Source organism: Platichthys flesus, chromosome 8 (genome assembly GCF_949316205.1).
Source record: "Platichthys flesus chromosome 8, fPlaFle2.1, whole genome shotgun sequence".
In the NCBI taxonomy this organism is placed as follows: Eukaryota; Metazoa; Chordata; class Actinopteri; order Pleuronectiformes; family Pleuronectidae; genus Platichthys; species Platichthys flesus.
The window spans coordinates 8,569,639-8,588,176 of NC_084952.1; the positions used below are offsets into that span (position 1 = coordinate 8,569,639).

The 18,538-nt window shown below is 43.5% G+C and overlaps 2 protein-coding genes across 2 annotated transcripts; both read left to right on the forward strand.

Annotated features, from left to right (window-relative positions):
* The first annotated feature begins 6 nt into the window (after nt 1–6).
* tspan7 (tetraspanin 7) lies at nt 7–5,269 on the forward strand. Its single transcript, XM_062393077.1, has 8 exons — nt 7–201; nt 2,347–2,535; nt 2,660–2,734; nt 2,830–2,931; nt 3,465–3,620; nt 3,772–3,855; nt 4,280–4,364; nt 4,542–5,269. Exons 1-7 carry the CDS (start codon nt 115–117, stop codon nt 4,346–4,348), a joined length of 762 nt encoding a protein of 253 aa, XP_062249061.1. The 5' UTR covers nt 7–114; the 3' UTR covers nt 4,349–4,364; nt 4,542–5,269.
* A 2,632-nt stretch (nt 5,270–7,901) lies between these two features.
* Nucleotides 7,902–10,509, forward strand: mid1ip1l (MID1 interacting protein 1, like). Its single transcript, XM_062393779.1, has 2 exons — nt 7,902–8,061; nt 9,143–10,509. The coding sequence occupies exon 2, from the start codon at nt 9,242–9,244 to the stop codon at nt 9,728–9,730; it is 489 nt and encodes a 162-aa protein (XP_062249763.1). The 5' UTR covers nt 7,902–8,061; nt 9,143–9,241; the 3' UTR covers nt 9,731–10,509.
* Nucleotides 10,510–18,538: the final 8,029 nt, after the last annotated feature.

Consider the following 18,538-nt stretch of genomic DNA (forward strand, 5'->3'; position numbering starts at 1 on the left):
CGGTCTCCTCTCTCTGTTTTCCTTTCCAACTTTTGTCCTCCTCTCCTCCGGGGCGCAGAGAAGAAGCCAACCCGTCCCCTCGTCTCTTTGTTGTCCTGAATCTCAGCCTCCGCCATGTCTCCTCCGTCCCGGCGGCTCCAGACCAAGCCGGTGATCACCTGCCTGAAAACCTTCCTCATCTCCTACAGCCTCATTTTCTGGGTGAGTCGCGAACTCGTGGAAGTTTGCGGGACGACGAGCTAAAGCAGCAACGAGCTAACAGGAGAAGCTGCGGGGCGAACACACGGTTCCCCTCAAATCACGACCCGCACCGGAGAGGACCCGTGTCCTCACCGTGTCCTCCGGTCCCGTGTTGACACCGTGTCCTCCGGTCCCAGCGGCTGAGCTCACACGGAACCACTTGTTGAAAACGTCGAAGCAGATGTTTGTTGTTCGGTCGCAGAGGAAAAAAAAAAAGCATCAACGTGTCATTTACAAGCAGCGGCTCGTGGACCTGTTGTGTGTTTCTCTGACTCACAGTTTAACTCGCAGTGTTGTTGCACTTCACACGTCATCCGTTCAAAGCTACATTCAACATGATCTGCATCTGTTGTGCTACTTAGTAACAAAGAGCTGTGGTCGATTAATCGGTCCACGTCGACTGACCGGAGGACCGTTTGGTTTGATCGCTGTGTCCGATCGTGGATTCAGTTTGTGAATCTGTTTTTGAAGCAGTTTGTGTGTGATTGACTTGCTCTGTAAGTAACAGTCAGTTTGAAGCTGTGAGGTCCAGCTCGCAGATCATCGCATCGACAGAAAGTTGATCAACTTTGACCGAATATTTGATGTATTTCTTTGAGTATAAATCCTCTGTTTCCGACTTTCGATGAATGACATTAGTTGGCAAGAGGTTGCCCTAGTTCAGTTTACTGTTACCATCTTAGTATAAAAGCAGTTGATGGTCAATTCTTGTGCTCTCCTAAACTATGAAAAGTGGTTTAAGATTTTTTTTACACTATTAATGAATATGCTGATTATTTATGTGATAAGTACATTTTTTTGGTTTGAAAAGTCAGAATTCGGTGAAACTGCCAGTACAGTCTCCAGTAGCTCAAGTGTCAAATGTCTTGTTTTCCTACAAGCAGATCTAAAACAAAGGATTCAGTCCAGTTTATTACATAAGACAAAATATTATAAAAGCTGGAACAAGCAAACGTTTGATATTTTAACAGTGTAAAGGTTATTTCGTCCTTATCAAAATAGTTGCAGATCCTCCTTTTGATAAATGTTTCACTTAGATAACAAGGATTAACTTTTCCATGCCATGTTTATTAAACGGGATATCATGAGGACATGAGCTTGGACTGTGGGAACTTTGAACAAGCATTTATTACGTTTTTCTAAAACTTTAATTACAACAACACGGTTAATCCAGACAGTAATCAGCAGGGTAACAGTTGGTTGAAGCATCTGCTGGCTGCAGCCCCCCCCGTTACACGTTGGTAAAATGTAAACACGAGGTGGCATCGAGAAGAAAATGAGCACTTAACGTCGCTCCGCCTGTTAATCTTTGTACCTGAGCAAACAGCCGTCTCAGGCTGCTGCTGCAAACACAAAGTTCAGGTCAGTGATTTTATCTGACGGTATATTGGTCTTGGCTGGTTGAGCTGATGTCTCGCCTCAGGCTAATGACGTGTGAGAGCAGCGGTGAAGGGAAAGATCCTGAGATGACTGAATCACAGGCCGGGGCCGTGGTCCCAGGTGCCTTTTGTTTTTATGTAAAATACTGACGGTAAATAGACAAACTGCTGCTCATCAAACATCTGTCTTTTACCGATACAGGAGAGTTCACTGAAGATGTGTTGACTGTAAACAATTCTGTAGACTAAATACTAACGACCCTGATACAGACGAAACCACAATACACTAACCATTCATTATCACATATGACTTCAATTAAAGCACATTTGCACAGTTCAGATGTGAGAAATATTTGGCAGTTTTGTTAGAAAAAAATATCTTTCACATTGAATTAAAGTAGTTTTTTGTTTATTGCCTGATTGATTATCATTCAGCTCATTATTTTCATCATCGCTTGATCTGCTTTACTTATGTTAGCAGAAAAATGGCTAAATATGTTCATCAAATCCATGAGATTGCTTATTTAGATTGATCCATGGTCCGATGACTCTTTATTTTATCAACTCAAAACAATTCAGCGTAAATGTGATAATTACAAATCCCTCATGTGTGATAGATTGTTACATATTCAGGGGGGGAGTGCCTTGGAGGCTTTAACCTCAGGTTCTGTGTCCGACCCTCCTCATCTTACTGTGTGGTTCTTTGATGCCCTGCTGTCTCCTGCAGTTCACAGGCGTGATCCTGCTGGCGGTCGGGGTGTGGGGGAAGGTGAGCCTCGAGGACTATCTCGCCCTGGCTTCTGAGGAGAGCACCAATGCACCATATGTCCTCATTGGGACCGGAGCCACCATCGTCATTTTCGGGCTGTTCGGTTGCTTCGCTACATGCCGCGGCAGCCCATGGATGCTCAAACTGGTCAGTGAAGGAGCAGCTCTCCTGAAAACATACCCCCCCCCCCCCCCCCCCCCCCCCCCCCCCATCCTTCTCAGGTGTGACCACATATAACGGTCCCCCCCCCCCCCTTGTGTTGGTTCCACAGTATGCCATGTTTCTGATCTGGGTGTTCCTGGCTGAGCTTGTGGCCGGTATCTCAGGCTTCATCTTCAGACACGAGGTGAGTCACTGGTGCCAAACATGGAAATGTTTCACAGACGGGTCACATCAGCTCAAATTAAATAAATTCTACCTTTTTTGATTTAATTTCACCAGATTAAAGCTAAATTGGGCTCGGCCTATGAAAATGCGGTGAAGAACTACAACAGCACCGACGGCGGCAGCAGCAGCAAAGCAGTGGACGCCATCCAGATGACTGTAAGTGACACGCACATGGTCGACTTTGTTACCGTCTCCATGGCCAATCAGAGAAGTTGAGCTTATGTCAGGATATTTTAAATCAAATCTAATATTACATCATGCTTTTTCATTTTTTCTTTTCTTTGTTATGTTTTATAGTTTTCTCTCTGTGTGTAAAGTTCTGCAAAGTTAAAGTTGAAAGACCGTGTCATTGTGACCTACATCTACAATGATGCACGCCTCAAGGCTTTTCTGGCCTTCTCCCCCTTCCATAGCCAGGGGCACGTTCCATCTTAAAATGGACCATTGCATAAGCAGTGTTTCTTCAGCAGTGACATGAATGTAAACCATTCTATGTATTCAAAAGACAGTGTACACAATGGAGTCTATATTACTATGCAAATGTGGCAGCTACTGCTCGGTGAAGACGGCACAGGCGGGGACTTTAACGTCGAATCTTAAAATGTCGAAAGTGTATTTCGGAGGAAACCTTCAACCTGGTGGGGTTTTTTTACTTTTTGTTAAGTAAAAAAATGTTTTGTTCCTTGTAGCTGCATTGCTGCGGGGTGAAAAATTTCACAGACTGGAAAGACACGGCTTACTTCCAAGAGAAGGGCGTCCCTGCCAGCTGCTGCAAAGACAACACCAAGTGCTCACCTGAGACCCTGAAAGACCTCGACAAGGCCGAGAGTGAAGTGTACACAACGGTGAGTTCACTGCCCACAGCATATAGCTTCAAATCAGTGATGCATTCAAATGATTTAAACATCTGTGGACGACAGGCAACGGCCACTGGTGAAAATCAAAAGCTGTCACTTCCTACGCCGCTCTGTAAATCTTTCTTCCTCCGCTCTGTAGGGCTGCTTCGCTAAAGTGACGAGTACAATGGAGGCCAACCTGGGAATCATCGCAGGGATCTCCTTTGGGATTGCATTCTTCCAGGTACATCCCACGTTCTCTCAGATGTATTTAAGAACGCAGAACAAATGAAGCTGCTATGGGCCTCTGGTGGGTTTATGTACAAATATATACTTTTTCCAGAATCAAGTATAATGCTTATATCTTTGGCCATGATACCTTTCGGTTATGGGAACAAGATCTGGGGATCCGGCGACAGACAGAAGTCCACAAGGGAAACATCTGGACAGATGACTTTGTAACATATGTCCAGGGACTACAAAATAAAATGTCTGACACATTTACACTGGTGTTTATTAATCTGTTCTGTCCCTGCAGAATAAACCAATAAATAAAACGAGAACAGTCGGATATCAGTGATTTTCCTGTTGGACGAGGGGTTCAAGACACTGTTACTGACCAACATGTGTGTGTGTTAACTCTATTGTTTCAACCTATTTCCTCTCAGCTCATTGGGATTTTCCTGGCTTGCTGCTTGTCCCGATACATCACCAACAACCAGTATGAGATGGTCTAACTGGGACCTGTCGCAGGTGAGACTTAAGTGTCGAAGAGATGAAATATTGGAGAAGTGAACGCTGCACTTCTTTGTCGGGAAAATTAATCGTGCGTCATTCAAATCAGCACAGATTTAAACCGAGACGCAGCGATTTAATGTTCGAATACAAATGAGCTGCTTTTATTACAAACTTTCTGTTGTGCGTTTGCAGGTCACTGATGTGCCGCTCCTGGTGAAAACGGACTAAAACGAATCTCCTGTGATTTTTTTTTTTATATTGAACGTGTGTGTATGTGTGCTAGGTATTACCATTTTAGCAAGGGAAAAACACTTCCTGTATTCGGTGTCATCTATGACAAACAAGCAGAAGGGAAAAATGTAATGGGAGAATCAGAACGGGACAAAACCTGCGGCGTTTGACGAAAGAGAAAAGGGACCTGGACATGTTTCGGAGGTCAGCGATACTCCTCGGACTGAATTACGGAATTTTCATTAAGATATAGATTATCCTTTTTTTTTCTTTGAGTTAATGAACTCAACCAGTTTCTCTCTGTGTGTTGCAGCTGCCTTATTTTGTAATGTTTCTATATTTAGTCTGTAGCAAATCCAATGTAGATGATGAGCTGATAAATGTTCAGGTTCTCTCAACACTAAGTGAATTTGTCTGTGAAACCGATTTAGCCCGGCAGATGGACAAGAGGTCGCCACTCTGAAATCAAATACGTGCGACTTGCAGTAAGGTCTGAGGGGAGAAGGGGGTGGGGGGGTGGAAAACAGGCCTTGCTAATGGTTGTGAAGGCCAGTATTGTTGAGAGCCTGTATTCTTTATTCATGTGTACCCAGCCACCTTCATTTCAAAGTTCTCAGTGTTTCAGTTGTTCTTCGTCTGTTGATGCATGTGAAATACTTGAAAAAAAATAAAATAAAGATGAAATCCAGGATCTTCACCAAACATTTTCAGCTCAGGATGCGACTGCTCCACGGCTGAAGGCGGTGTTTTGGCAGATGACTCGGTTAGTCTGGGCTTTGTTAAGGATTCAAATTACAAGATGTGAAAAGCATCTAGTTTTTTTTTTTATATGCAGGACGACTTTTAATTAAACATCAGCTTTATGCTTATAATACCTTAGAGCAGTGTGTGGTTGAAGTTGTGGTTATTGAATTATTTTTGGCATACTTTTTGATCTATTCAAGTAATTGTATAATAATTCTTAAATTATATAAATATATTCGAGATTTTTTATTTCTGTCTGATATTTGACAGAAATATGAGTGTATTCAGATATCTATAAACTATACTCTTTATGATCAAATAGCAATTCTCTGTCCGTTTATCTCAGTTACAGCAGAGCTAAGAAACAGCAAAGTAAGATTATACAAATGTAGAACAGACCATGAATCCCACAAGATATGGTCGATTACCATATTTACAAATCAACAGCTTTAATCCTATTGTGCCACAGCCGGAAATAATATAATTCATACCAAATAAAGGTTTTCTCACGAGTCTTCACACCGTTACTCTGATTTAATTCAGCTCAAACATTGATAGGAAAATGAATGGCCTCTCACCAGCGCCTGTGTTCACTCAAGTTGTATTTTCCTTTTATATCATTAAATATATCGTATTAAAATGTGTCAGCCATGTTAATACATTTCAGTGTTCAAGGCTGAATCACCGTCAGCTCCTGCTCAGGCCTTTAGCACATGTTGCTCATTTACAGTGTGTTACATAAAGATACCTGATGATCCACAGTGAAGGTTCTAAATAATAGCCTATCATAAAACATCACTCATATTCCCATTACACTTAAACAGGTTTTACTGGCTCCAATTGTTCATATTGTTCACACAGTTCTTTAAAAGATCGACTAAAATATATTTCCAAATTATTTTTCTTTTCTGACTAAAGGATTTATTCAGGAGTTTATCTGGTGTTAATATGAGGCCACAGCAGCTTTAGTAAATCAGAGGAATATCATCCAAATTATTTCACATTAAAATCCTGCAATTTATGAATAAATCGTCTTGAGTAACTCCTGAGTGCTGAGACCTCACAATAGTTTCACATAATCTCCAACACATTATGAAGTATTTCCTCCCATGTTTATTCAAGAGAGTGCTCTTTCAGTTTGTGCTCAGTCTGCCTGCACTTAAGCTTCAGCTCCAGCTCTTCTCCTTGCACTCACCCCGCTGCTGTGCACACATGAAACGTCTGCTCTTCTGTTCTCTTCCTATGTAAAGTCAATAGTATTTGCACAAACCAGACCTTTGTGTCCTATGATTACATTTTTTGCAGCTAAACACAAATTAACATGAGCAGTCTCTGTGAATCCAGGATGACAATGATTACTGAATGGACTTTAAGTTACAGAAAGACATAAGTGTTGTGATTTTCTTCTGATGTTGCAGATTTCCATGAAGTTGTCTCACCAACAGCAAAAGCACTGTTTCCTAAATCAGTGTTGGTTTGGTGTTTGTGAAGCATCAACCAACCATAGTGTAACGTGTTGATCCGCAGTGTCACGTTCCACTAACAGCTTCTCAGAAAAGTAAATACCAATGTCCCTCACGTCTCCAGAGAATAACAACCTACTTTATCAAAGAGAAAACAAAGGTGAGTGTTCTAATGACCCTGTGTAACTCACTTATACCGAGTTCAGACAATCTGTAAACACTGTGTCTATTTTTAGAGCAGGTCAGAGCTGCTGTGACCCTGCAACATGCAGCCTCACAGGGAGACACCTGCATCGATGAGGTACTCGTCAATGAGACACTTTCTACCTGCTGCTCTTGGCTTTAAAATACATCAGATTTACAAAAGTATTTCTTCTTGATAGGTGATTCGTTTTTACTGCAGCTTAAGACTCAAAGTTTACACACATTTTAAAAAGGCAAATTTGGGTTGTTTGAGATATCCACCTTTAAATCTGTACGTTGTGTTATACTGCTATGAGATAGATATAGACAGATAGATAGATAGAACAAAAATAGAACCAAAGGCCAATATTGTTAAGATTAAAACAAACAAGACAAGACAGATCACAAAAACGAATAGAATAATTTGTATTGTTGTTTAAAGTGACTAAAGAATATATTGAATAATAAAAAATATCTATATTTATTTAGATTCAGTAATTAAATAGAAAAGGATTTCCATGAACGACAGCTGTCCACCAGGGGGCAGTACTGGTGCACTAATAAACTGAGACAGCTGTAGAAACAGTTTGACTCTATTGAAATGATGAAATACAAGCGGAATAAAAAAAGAGCTCAAAATCTACTTTCTGACGCAATAAAACGAAAGATCGAAAGATTAAACTGTAAAAGAAAAAAACCTGTAAAATATAATAACTGCGTACTTTCATCGTTTGCCTTCAGGCAACAAACGGAACCGGAAGACAGAAGCAGCCAATCACCACACACCTTGGAGAAAAGCCCGTTTGACTGACAGCTGCCATGCGCGTTGCCATTGGTCGGATACGGATGAGGTGCTCGCCTGGAAACGCCCATCCTTCTCCGCGCTGGCCAATTGGCTCTGCGGGGAAAACAACACGAAGGGCGGGGCTGGTCGCTTCCTTTCTTCCGCCCCAGCCCCGGTGCGTGTGGTATAAAAGCCGCGTCCAGCTGAGAGGAAGCCGGGGAGATAACTGTGTTGCTTCCCGGCGGATGATGCGCAGAGTCTGAGAAGATTCGGTCTGATTTTCCCTCAGCTCCACTTCGTGGTTCAGGTCAGTTCTGTTTTCACTCGAAGCCCCAGCGGCGAGTTCTCACTGCTCCGTCCGGGCGGAGGAATCCAAGGTCACGTTGTTTGACGGATCCGAGGCCACACAATGTGGATGGAGAAGTGATCCAGATGTGGTGGTGCTGCTGTTTTGTGTTATCAGATATTAACTGATGATGAGAAACAAACTGCATCTGTTTTGTCATATTTCCTGGTGTGTGGGCGCGTGTGGGGATGTGTGTGTCGGGGTGGGGGTGTGTGTCCAGGGTGAAGACACTCGATGCCATTTTCTATATCACGGTGGTGAGAAATTACAGAAACTTCAAATTGGAATAAATGGTTAGAGCAACAGCATCAGGTTATGTCCAGTTGCTGGTTGACTTTCCTCAGCTTCAATCCGGGACTTCAGGAGAAACAAATACATTTTCAGACAAACAATTGTGTTTCCTGTTAAATGAATACTGTCTTTTAACGTTACAGACGCGCAGGACAGACTGTTCCAGTCCAGCCCCCACGTTAATGTTGGGCCTTTTATTATCGGCCGCTAGCCTTATGATAAACTGAATGCTAAAGTAGCTGTTTGCTAATATTAAACCCGTTAACCTTTCTATGATTTAATACTTAAGTGTTAGAACATCGTCCAGGGACTTTCCCTGCTCGTGTGCCTCGTATTTAAAATGCTTCCAATCCGTCACTGTAGTTTATTTTCATTTTCTACTCTACCTGTTGGTGAAGGCTCTTCAGCTGCAGCACCTTGCATGGGAAAGTTAGTTTAATGCTGCAGACTCTAGATCTGTGTGTGAACATCAACTAGCCTTCATGTGCTCAGCTGCTAGTTAGAGGTTGTGTCTAAAAGACCTGTTAGCAAGGGCCAGCTTTCACAACTGGGGACTAAAGCTGTGGATCCAATTGGGGAAACAACATTTTTGTGTTGGTTACATTCGGGTTGTTTATAAACAGTGGTTGCAGTTGGGTGTAAACATTGAGGAATTGAAACTAAGTCTAAATATTCATGTAAGTGACCCATGATGATTTGTGTAGCTTGTTTTTGCAGCCTGCTCACATTTCCTCTCCTCCTCCTCTTGCAGATCAGCCACCTCTAAATTGCCCCAGCATCCCCCCCTGCCTCGAACAACCCCATCTTTCCACTTTTCCACCGTAACTACGCCCAACTCAAAGCCTTCAAAATGATGCAGATTATCAACGACTCCGCCAGCAACAAGCACTCCCTCATCAACGTCATGCACCGCTTCATAGCGGCCGCCAACAACATGGACGAGACCATCATGGTGCCCAGCCTGCTGCGAGACATGCCGCTAGAGGAGCAGGCGGCCAGCGAGGTGGAGGCCAACAACAACGTGCCGCAGTGTCCCAACAAGCAGAGGGACATGTACGAGCACTACCTGCTCCTCAAGTCCATAAAGAACGACATGGAGTGGGGCATGCTCAAGAGGGAGATGAGCAGCGGCGCCAGCTTCCTGGAGATGGCGGTGAAGCAGGAGGAGCAGCAGCCGGTCACCGGGGCTCTGCAGACGGACGAGCACACGGCCCTGGAGCATCAGTTTCATTTTCACCTCCGAGGACTGTTTGGCGTCCTGTCCAAGCTCACGTTGCAGGCGGACAATCTCACCAACAGATACAAGAGAGAAATCGGAGGAGGAAACTTCATCAGATAGAAGTTGCCACTGTTTTCTCTTTCTTTCTGTTTTAACTCCCCCTCCCACTTCAGCCGGACTGCTTGACTTGAACTAGTTGGATGTGTTGAAGGGGCCCCCCCACCCCTTTCTTCTGAATAGATCTCAATGGACAGTGAACTGACCAGGGCAATCACTTAGTGACCTCTCACTCCTGTGTAGTGACACTCCCAGAATTCTTCTTCTTCTACTTCTTCTTCTTCTTCTACTTCCCCATGTTAAACATACCTGAACCAATGACGCCTGCACGTGTCAGCCTGGGCCTGCTTGTCAGTGCGGGGGTTGACACTTTGTGCTCGGGTGGAGGTTTACTGAATCCGTACTCGAGTCCAAATGAAGCACAGCTCCGGTTTATGCAGAAACTTGCACTTCCCCTCTTGTCTTCACTTTCACAATTTTAACATGATTTTGTGGCCAGATCGATGTGTCTAGTTTTTGAATAAAAGGTTCGACTGTAGGAGATATTGAATGCTGGTTATTCGTCCCTCCTTTTTTTTTTTTAAAGATCTGACGTGGTTCTAATGCTGAGCTGAAGGGCTCTTACCAGCAGAGGTTTTTAAATCTTTCCACTCTGTGTGACTGTAACATGGTGTGCCTTGACTTTTGTATTCTCTCGTGCCCTGTTCAGTTAACTCCCCATTGTCTCTGTGCTTGAATGGTTCAAGGTGTTTATAATGCAACGGCTCATTTAAGTGTCCTAGGATATTTCAAAACCAATTTTATATTGACGCAGTAAAAACTAAATAAATAATTTGAACTTATTCTGTGGCTCAGTTTCTTTTTGTCAACAGGAAGTGTGCAAGAGGCATTGATACCTGTTTCCTGTAACGGCTCATTCAGCGACACGCTGTTTCTGTTTCTTCTTTTGCTGCTCGAGGCCTGTCCGGGCACGATGGTGAGGCATTTGACACAACACGGTAATGAAACGAGACATGACTTGGTTCCTGGTTCTGTACCGGGCAAGTCATGCAAGCTTAGTTAAGGGGCTTTGCACAGGATTTACCTAAAGGAGATGTAAAGAGCTCACGGCTCTCCTCAAACACAACACATTCTGACCGTTGGCTTCGAACAGACCTTTAGGCTGATAGGCAAATATCCTGCAGTGGGGTTTTGGTTGCTTGTGAAAACAGGTGTGGTTTAAGCATTTTTTTTCTTTATAAACCTCACTTCAGAAAATGGTATACTGAATTCTAGGCAGCGTTGGATTCCGCATGTACTTCCTTCTATTTTTTTGCTATCGCTTCTAACCTAGAAATTGACAGTCCACTAATCTCAAACGGTGGGAACGTTGGCTTGAAACGGGGCCATAAAACGCAGATAAGTGCATTGACCGATCAGAAGTGATAAGACTTTGTTGCTGAGACAATAAGTGGCACCCTGGTGACACAGAAACCATGATCTTTAAAACCTCTGGAGGATATGATCAGGATATCAGTCACCGGTTCCTGCTGGTTTGTCACATAGAACACGACGGCAGTGGAGTATAAATGAAACCTCAAATTAATGTACACGTTGCTCACAGTGGTTGCCGCCACATCTGTCCATCACTGAGCCAAGCCCTCCCCTTAGCAACAGCTCTGCCAGGAGCAGCCAATCCGTTCGCAAAGCCCCCCCCCCCCCCCCCCCTCTCAAAGGCACAGCAGTGATTAAGAGATGGTCGTCTGATGAAGGGCATCCAGGAAGCGAGCGGTGGCCCATGGTCAAACAAACTGGTGCTCCCCGACCAGCAGGAGCCACGAGGACGCAGAGGGCACCGGGTTTGCACAGGGAAAGAGCTCCATGAGCCACAGTCCTCCTCTGTTCCCACTCACAATGGGCCTTACAAATGGCTGCAAATCAAAATGGCTGTACTGGCCAGTGTGCCTCAGCCCACTCGGATAAACTGGGTCAACCAAGCTTGTGACAGCTGGCCAGACAGTGCATGGGAACCAAAAGTGGGTTTGTGGTCCTTTTCTTTACAGCAGACAAATCTACATTGAATCGATTACTGAGTCCACATTTGAACCGGCTTGAATCAATATCATTTAGAAGTACAACATGAACACCATGTGACGAGTTGAGAGTCGCATGTCAGTATGAAAGTGAACCTGCAGTTTCAAAGCCAGTATTATCTCTTTGTTTAGCTGTCTGCTCCCCAACAGGATTTCCTCTCAGCGCTCAAAGCTGAAGAGCTGCAGCTGATCGCAGTGACTCTAAAATAAACTCAGTTAGATGACTGACGGCTTGACGTAGAGCATTTAGCAGCTCGTCAGACACCAAACTGGTGGAGACCAAAAGCGGAGCTAAAAGACAAGTGAATGTTTGGTTTAGTAATTGGACAGAAACACGACACCAAACGATCAAAGCCTCTGCATCTATGGAAATATCTATGTCCGTGAGAGTATGTTTGAAGATCGCATAACTGACCCAATAGCCAGCAGGAAGTTAGCTTAGCACAAACACTGAAAATATGCATAGTACACAAATTTGTATTGGTCTTTCAATGAGTAAGCAAATGATGCGAGGGAGTGTGGGAGTGCAAAGAGCACAATATAACACCAGATTAACTGGTTTACTGGCAGATATGGTGACAGCTGGCCAGACAGTGCATGTGAACCACAAGTTCACATGCATATATATATATTATTGGCACTATCACAAATCTCTGCACCTTAGCACCGCACGTGCCCATAACTCTGGTACTGTATATATTTTGTTCAATATTGTTGTTTTATGTTGTTTTTATATTGTTGTTTTTATATTGTTGTTTTATGTTCAGTGCACCAATGAACGACACCAAGGCAATTTCCAGTATGTGCAATCATACTTGGCAAATAAAAGAATTCTGATTCTGATATTATGCTGCTCTCAAAGAGTGATATCTCGTCTCTTCAGTCTTATGGCTTAGATTTGTACTTTCCATTGCACAGAGTCACCAAGCAACTCTCAAAGGGCTTGAACTGCGACAGTGATATTCTGTAATCGAGGTCTGACCGAACCCGCACGCGTCCCCCCCATGCTCACGTCCATGTCTTGAGAAACCTGAGAGCAAACGCTTGCAACTTCTCAGTCTGTGCGTTGCAGACTTGACTCAGCTCCGGGGTTGTGAGTGAGATGGTTTCATCACTCTTACATTGATGACATTTAGGAAAAACCGAGATCGAAGCCTCACACTGGTTCAATAGGATCGTGTGTGCATCTGCGAGCGAGATATTTCAATGCCAAGTTTGAGTTCAGTGTAATGTCACTGACATTGGCAGATATTTGGTGTTGAAAGGTCTGTTGGATCTCTGAGGTTGGCAGGTCTTTGCCCCGCTCGGCCTGCCAGCCATGCAGAGGCTGCGTGATACAGACTTGGCAGACAATGGCAGCATCTGCGTGCTGTCCCTCTTTCGGTGGAGCTGTAAAAGCTTGTGCCACACAGGCACCTAAACCTGCAGACAAGCAGACAGAACAGAGATTAGGACTTTATGAGGCGCAGATAAAGTCAGCATGTCTGATGCTGATGTCTAAGGGTCACTGTAACAATGATGTAAGTCACTTTGGATTAAAGCGTCAGCTAAATGAAATGTAATGTGATTCTAGAGAAAGAGACACCTCCACCCTCTCCGCTCTTATCGCTGGGACTGCCCTTATTCTGCTGCTCCCTGAGTAAACACCTGCACGCATGCACGGTTTTGTTTGCTTTAAATGTCACGTTAAGTCAAACAGCAGAGACCAGATATGAGAACTTGGAACTGCCAGTGAATTTGGCCTGAACAACAATAACATTTGATTATTTACCAGAGGCCTCCTGCAGGGTTTCAAATCACTGGAGGTGGCGGAAGGAAGATGGAGAACTCTAGATATACAAACTTTCAGCTTGACAGAATCGGATAGTTCATAGTTCTAGCAGCTAGTGAGAAAACCAGCAGCAGGAAATGGCTGAGTAAAGAATCTGAGGCAGGCAACCGCAAATGTTTTTTTATTTGTTTATTTTTTTTGATTTCCATTAATGTTTATATTTATTTTGCATCAACATAATGAACTTAAGTTAGGATTGAGAGGAAGACCCCCTCATCCACTTTCTTAAACTCTGGAGACTATATAAAAATATATTGGATCATTCAAACCTGATGACCCCCCCCCCCCCCCCCCTCGGACTTTGAAATGTGATTGTAATGCAGCTATGTCGTTCATTTCCTGCTTTATACCTCAGCCATTAAACGGAAGTTAAAATGTTTTTGAAAACAACAACAACATTGAGCATATGATACTTTAAGTAGGCTAACAATTTGAATGGAGTATTCAGTGGATTGCACTTTTCTTAACCTAAACAAATCATTCATGATATGGGAGCTGTTTGTGTAACATTTTAAAATGAAGAAAATCCTGCTAAACCATTAATAGCTAGTGGCACTTTCGAATTAATCATTAATAAAGTCTGCAGATGTAAATTTTTTAAATCTGTTTATGAAAGGATTTTAATCCGGACATCCTGCAGCCTTGATTCCAGAGGACAGGGGATCGACAGCAGAGGATGAATCAAAGATCTCTGATCTGTGGAGCGTTAGTAAATGTGTAATTAACCACTAATACATCCCCTGATCACAGTTTATAAACACTTCATAAAAGGTCCAATTCTAACAATATAGAACCTGCTAGAAGGGACCTCGAGTGTCTTACACGGCTCCAAGGAGACTGTTGCTTCACTGCGTTGTAAACCACTCTGTTGTCTCGGGATGTGATGCAGTTGTTGCTAGGCACTGCCTCTGCAGACGAGTCGACTCATGTGGAAGACGGCGGAGGCCACATACATCGCTGCTGTGCCCCCCCCCCCACCCCCTCACAATGTGCTGCCTTGTGCGGCACACGTAATTAGAACCGGCACGCTCGCTGATGCTGTTAACATTCCTGTGTGTTCGATGTTCTCCCGACGGCACAGGAGCAGCACGGTCACAGAAAAACCTGTGAGGAGGAGACGACTGAGATCATTCCAAACCGTTTCTCCTTTAGAATTCTGTTATGTCACAAGAAAAATGCAGCTGTCAGCAAGTGAATGGATGTTTTCTGGAGAATAATAACATATTGATGTGTTACCGCATGTCTGAAGTTCAGCCGACCCCTACTCACCTCTCACACAGGAGAAAAACAGGGTATAGACAAACAGAGCTGGGTCGTTTGTTATGGATTTGTGTTTCGTTGGTTATGTTGTGTTCATTTTCCCCTCTGTTTTGTCTCTTTGCAGTTATTTGATCCACAAGGGTCCTACTCTCAATAGACGTTGCATTTAATAGGTTTACTTACTATCAATCTATTGTTTTTTTGTATTGTCTCATGTTGCTTTTACAATTTCTCACGAGGCTTCTTTATATTTGTATTGTTTTAATGGAGTGTTGTTCCAAGGATTAGGCCATTTCCTCCACCGCTGATTCTGCAGAGCGTCATGCTGATGCCGATGTTCTCTACGGGATAATTTCCTTTCATGTTCACTTTTAAACAAAGCCTTTTAAGGCACAGTAACACAAACTATAATCGTCAGTTGAGGGACAAAAAGTTTCTGTCCCGCGTCTCAGCCACAGCTTCAGTCTCAGGTCTTTTGTCTTGTCAGCACATGAGACGCATCTGTGAAGCCGGGAACATGATGTTCCCTTTAAGCCGAGGCTTTCCCACCGAACCCCAACACCACAGAGGCACAACCCCTCCACACCCCCCCACCCACCCTCGCCCTGTTTGTTCCTTGACTCTATGATAACCTGTCACCTCTGTATTCTCTGCTGTTTGGGCTGCACGGGCTTAAAACACACAATGGTTATTTAGATTTTTCTTGCAAACCCCAGAGCGTGTGTCACTGGAAAGCACCACAGTGGGATCAGTATGTGCTGGTTCAGTGTGGAACATATAGAGGAGGCATGCATGAGGTTATGTAAGAGGCGAGTGGGGGCGTGGAGTCCAGCTGGAGCAGCTTACAGCCTGACACACAGTGACTCTCTGGGAGCGAGCAATCCTCTCAGCTCAGGCTTGTTTATATCTTATAAACCCTCTCACTTTATGTGAAGCTCAGGTACAGTAGGTCACCTCTATCCCCTATCATGCACATGATGTACAAACGTGTAGAGGCATCGGGGAGATGAACGTGTCACCGCTTCATACCACATCACACGTGTTCGTTCATGTAGCTCAGCATCTCTGTGGTGCTGGAAACATCACCAGATCTTTTACTGCAGTAATAATAGTTACACTTCCTTCCCTCACATGTAAAAGTCTTCATGGGAGTTTTTACTTACATGAAAGTCCAGAAGTTCTTCATTAGCTCTGCAGAGGAAGTTTTAATATTGTTGTCATGGCTGTTTGTGTGTCTGTGAGAAGGATAACACAAAAACAAAGCAAAATGTCCCAATTCAAAGTGTTGCTCCTGGTAGTATACGTGTAATTGTACATATTGTTTTGTATTTGAAATGACATTTTACAAAGTAACACACAGGAGTACTGTATTTACCACTGGTGAAAGCCTTAACTCGAGTACACTGCTCGGGTAAATTATACATAAAATGCATTTCAATTATCAACAGCTCAAATTATTCAAATGTCTCCTCTCTGAATGTCTTTCATATCTTTAATTATTAGATTAATATCAATATTGATGCATTATAGGCAGCGTTCATGTTGAAGCTGTTTAGTTTATGTATTATTGTCAAGTTTGACAGATAAGACCCATCATATTTTATACTGTTCACACTGTGCAGTCATATATGTAGTTAATCAGCAAACCAAACTTTATTAGTATAGCACCTTTCATACAGCTTCACGGTGCTTACAATTCACTGATGAGCAAAGATGTAGATTGTCTGCAAAATAAAATGCCTTTAAAACAGATTTTGAAAGCAATGAATATATATTTAAAGACAAAATAAATAAAGGGTGGGGGGGGGTCAATAGAAGGGGATAAAAACATAATCTCATAACAATAGCAGGAGGTGAAATGTACTTCAATTTCCTCTAATTATCCGGTGAGCATGTGAAGAAGGGTCATCTCTGGCAGTGCCGAGGTCACAGTGAGATAAAAGACACCAGGTCTCCGCGTCCGTCTCTGGACGACCACTGGGTTTAATGTAATCTGCAAGGAGGGGCTGAGACAATGCACCGGCTTCATGTGAGAGTGTCCACCGACATGAAGTCCGCCATTGTCAGCCGTGATCCTGGCAACCCACACAGACAATCCACAGAAAACACACAGATCTGATTTCAATAACCGGGTGTGTGTCCTCAGCACTTTTTTTTATCTGTGAACAAGAGGTTTTTACTGGTTATCGAGTGTTTTTGTTCAGTGGGAGGAGACCAACATGAGCTCTTGCTCCATGTGGGACTTTCAGAGACTGTTTGTTACGACCACAAGGAGGATGTGTTTTCACATGTTCGTTGGTTTGTTTGTCAACAGGATCACGCAGAAGCTACCGCGCAGATTGAGATCAAACTTCTTGGAATTCATTTTAACTTTCTTTATTATCACGAGATAGTGCGTTTGTTTTGTTTTTTTCACAGATTTCTATGCATGTATCTGGATTTTAAAAACCTGGCATATTTAGGGAAGTGATATCCATGAGTGTGAGCACGATGGTGCACAGATTTAGATGTGCTTTCAACATGGGGGCAGGATTCTTTGAGCTGCTGTGCGGTTATACATTTTGGCTCATATCAAGACAAGTGGGCAGATCTAGGAATATATGAAAGTGTATTTTAAAACACGAGGTATATCGGGCTGATTTCTATAAGTGGGTTCAATTGGGTTCATATAAGAATGCGGATCTGGATGTGGTTTCATGAGGGCGGAGGCTTTACTCAGCCGCTGACACGTTTTTTTTCTATCACATTGCGAGACATGGCCCTTGGCAGAGGTACGGGCTCTACTGATGTGATTAAACTAAAGTCTTTTTTTTTCAAACTTAAAGATTTCAAGTCCCCTGACATCCCACTGACAGTTTAACTCCTTTAACATTTCTGAGTCCTTCAACATTTCAGCTCTTTTCAGTGCTTCAACTTCAACCTCCTCTACTTCTCATGACCTTCACTGAGTTTCCAAACAGTAGCCAGATCTCAGAGTGTGTCTGGGTGACTGGGTTGGCGGCCTGAGCGTTGGCTGCACACAGAGGCTATCTCAGATGACTGGAGAAGGTCAGCATCCCTTGCCACATAGCGAGGGCCGAGGGGCAATGCATGACTGTGTAATTTTCCCCTGGTGTTTTATATTTAGAGCAGCGGCAGCTGCGGCATAAAACCAAAAGCTGCAGCGGATGAATCACCGTTGGAAATCTTCACATTAACATGGACGAAAGAGATTTCATGCTTGTGTGCAGCATGATATTTCAAAGGGGGATGATTTATCATAATGATTTCATACACACTGACAAACTGCAGACTCCTGCAGACATGTGGGGAGAGAACACCTCCATCTGACTCGTCCTGAGATCTCTGCGAAGTCTCACAGAGACACTCCAATGTTTCCCATGCGTCCAGAGAACCATTCTGCCAGGTTACATCACTTATCCCTGTGTTTAGCATTCTGATCAACCCTCTGCTTTCAACAAGAGCTGACAGAGGAAAAGGAAGTGTCCAGACCCAGCTTTAGATGCAAGTGAAGTGAGCAGGACTTCTCCTTTCTGTGAGGACTGTTGCATAAGCACAGCCAAACTCCGTTAACAACAGATGTTCCCAGAGAAACCAAAGGCAAAGGAGGAGGCGTTCAGACGAGCTCGAAATAATCAACGAGAACCTGAGAATCCTGTTGTAGGAGATGGGGCGACATCAGGGTTTGGTTTTAATAAAGGTTAATTA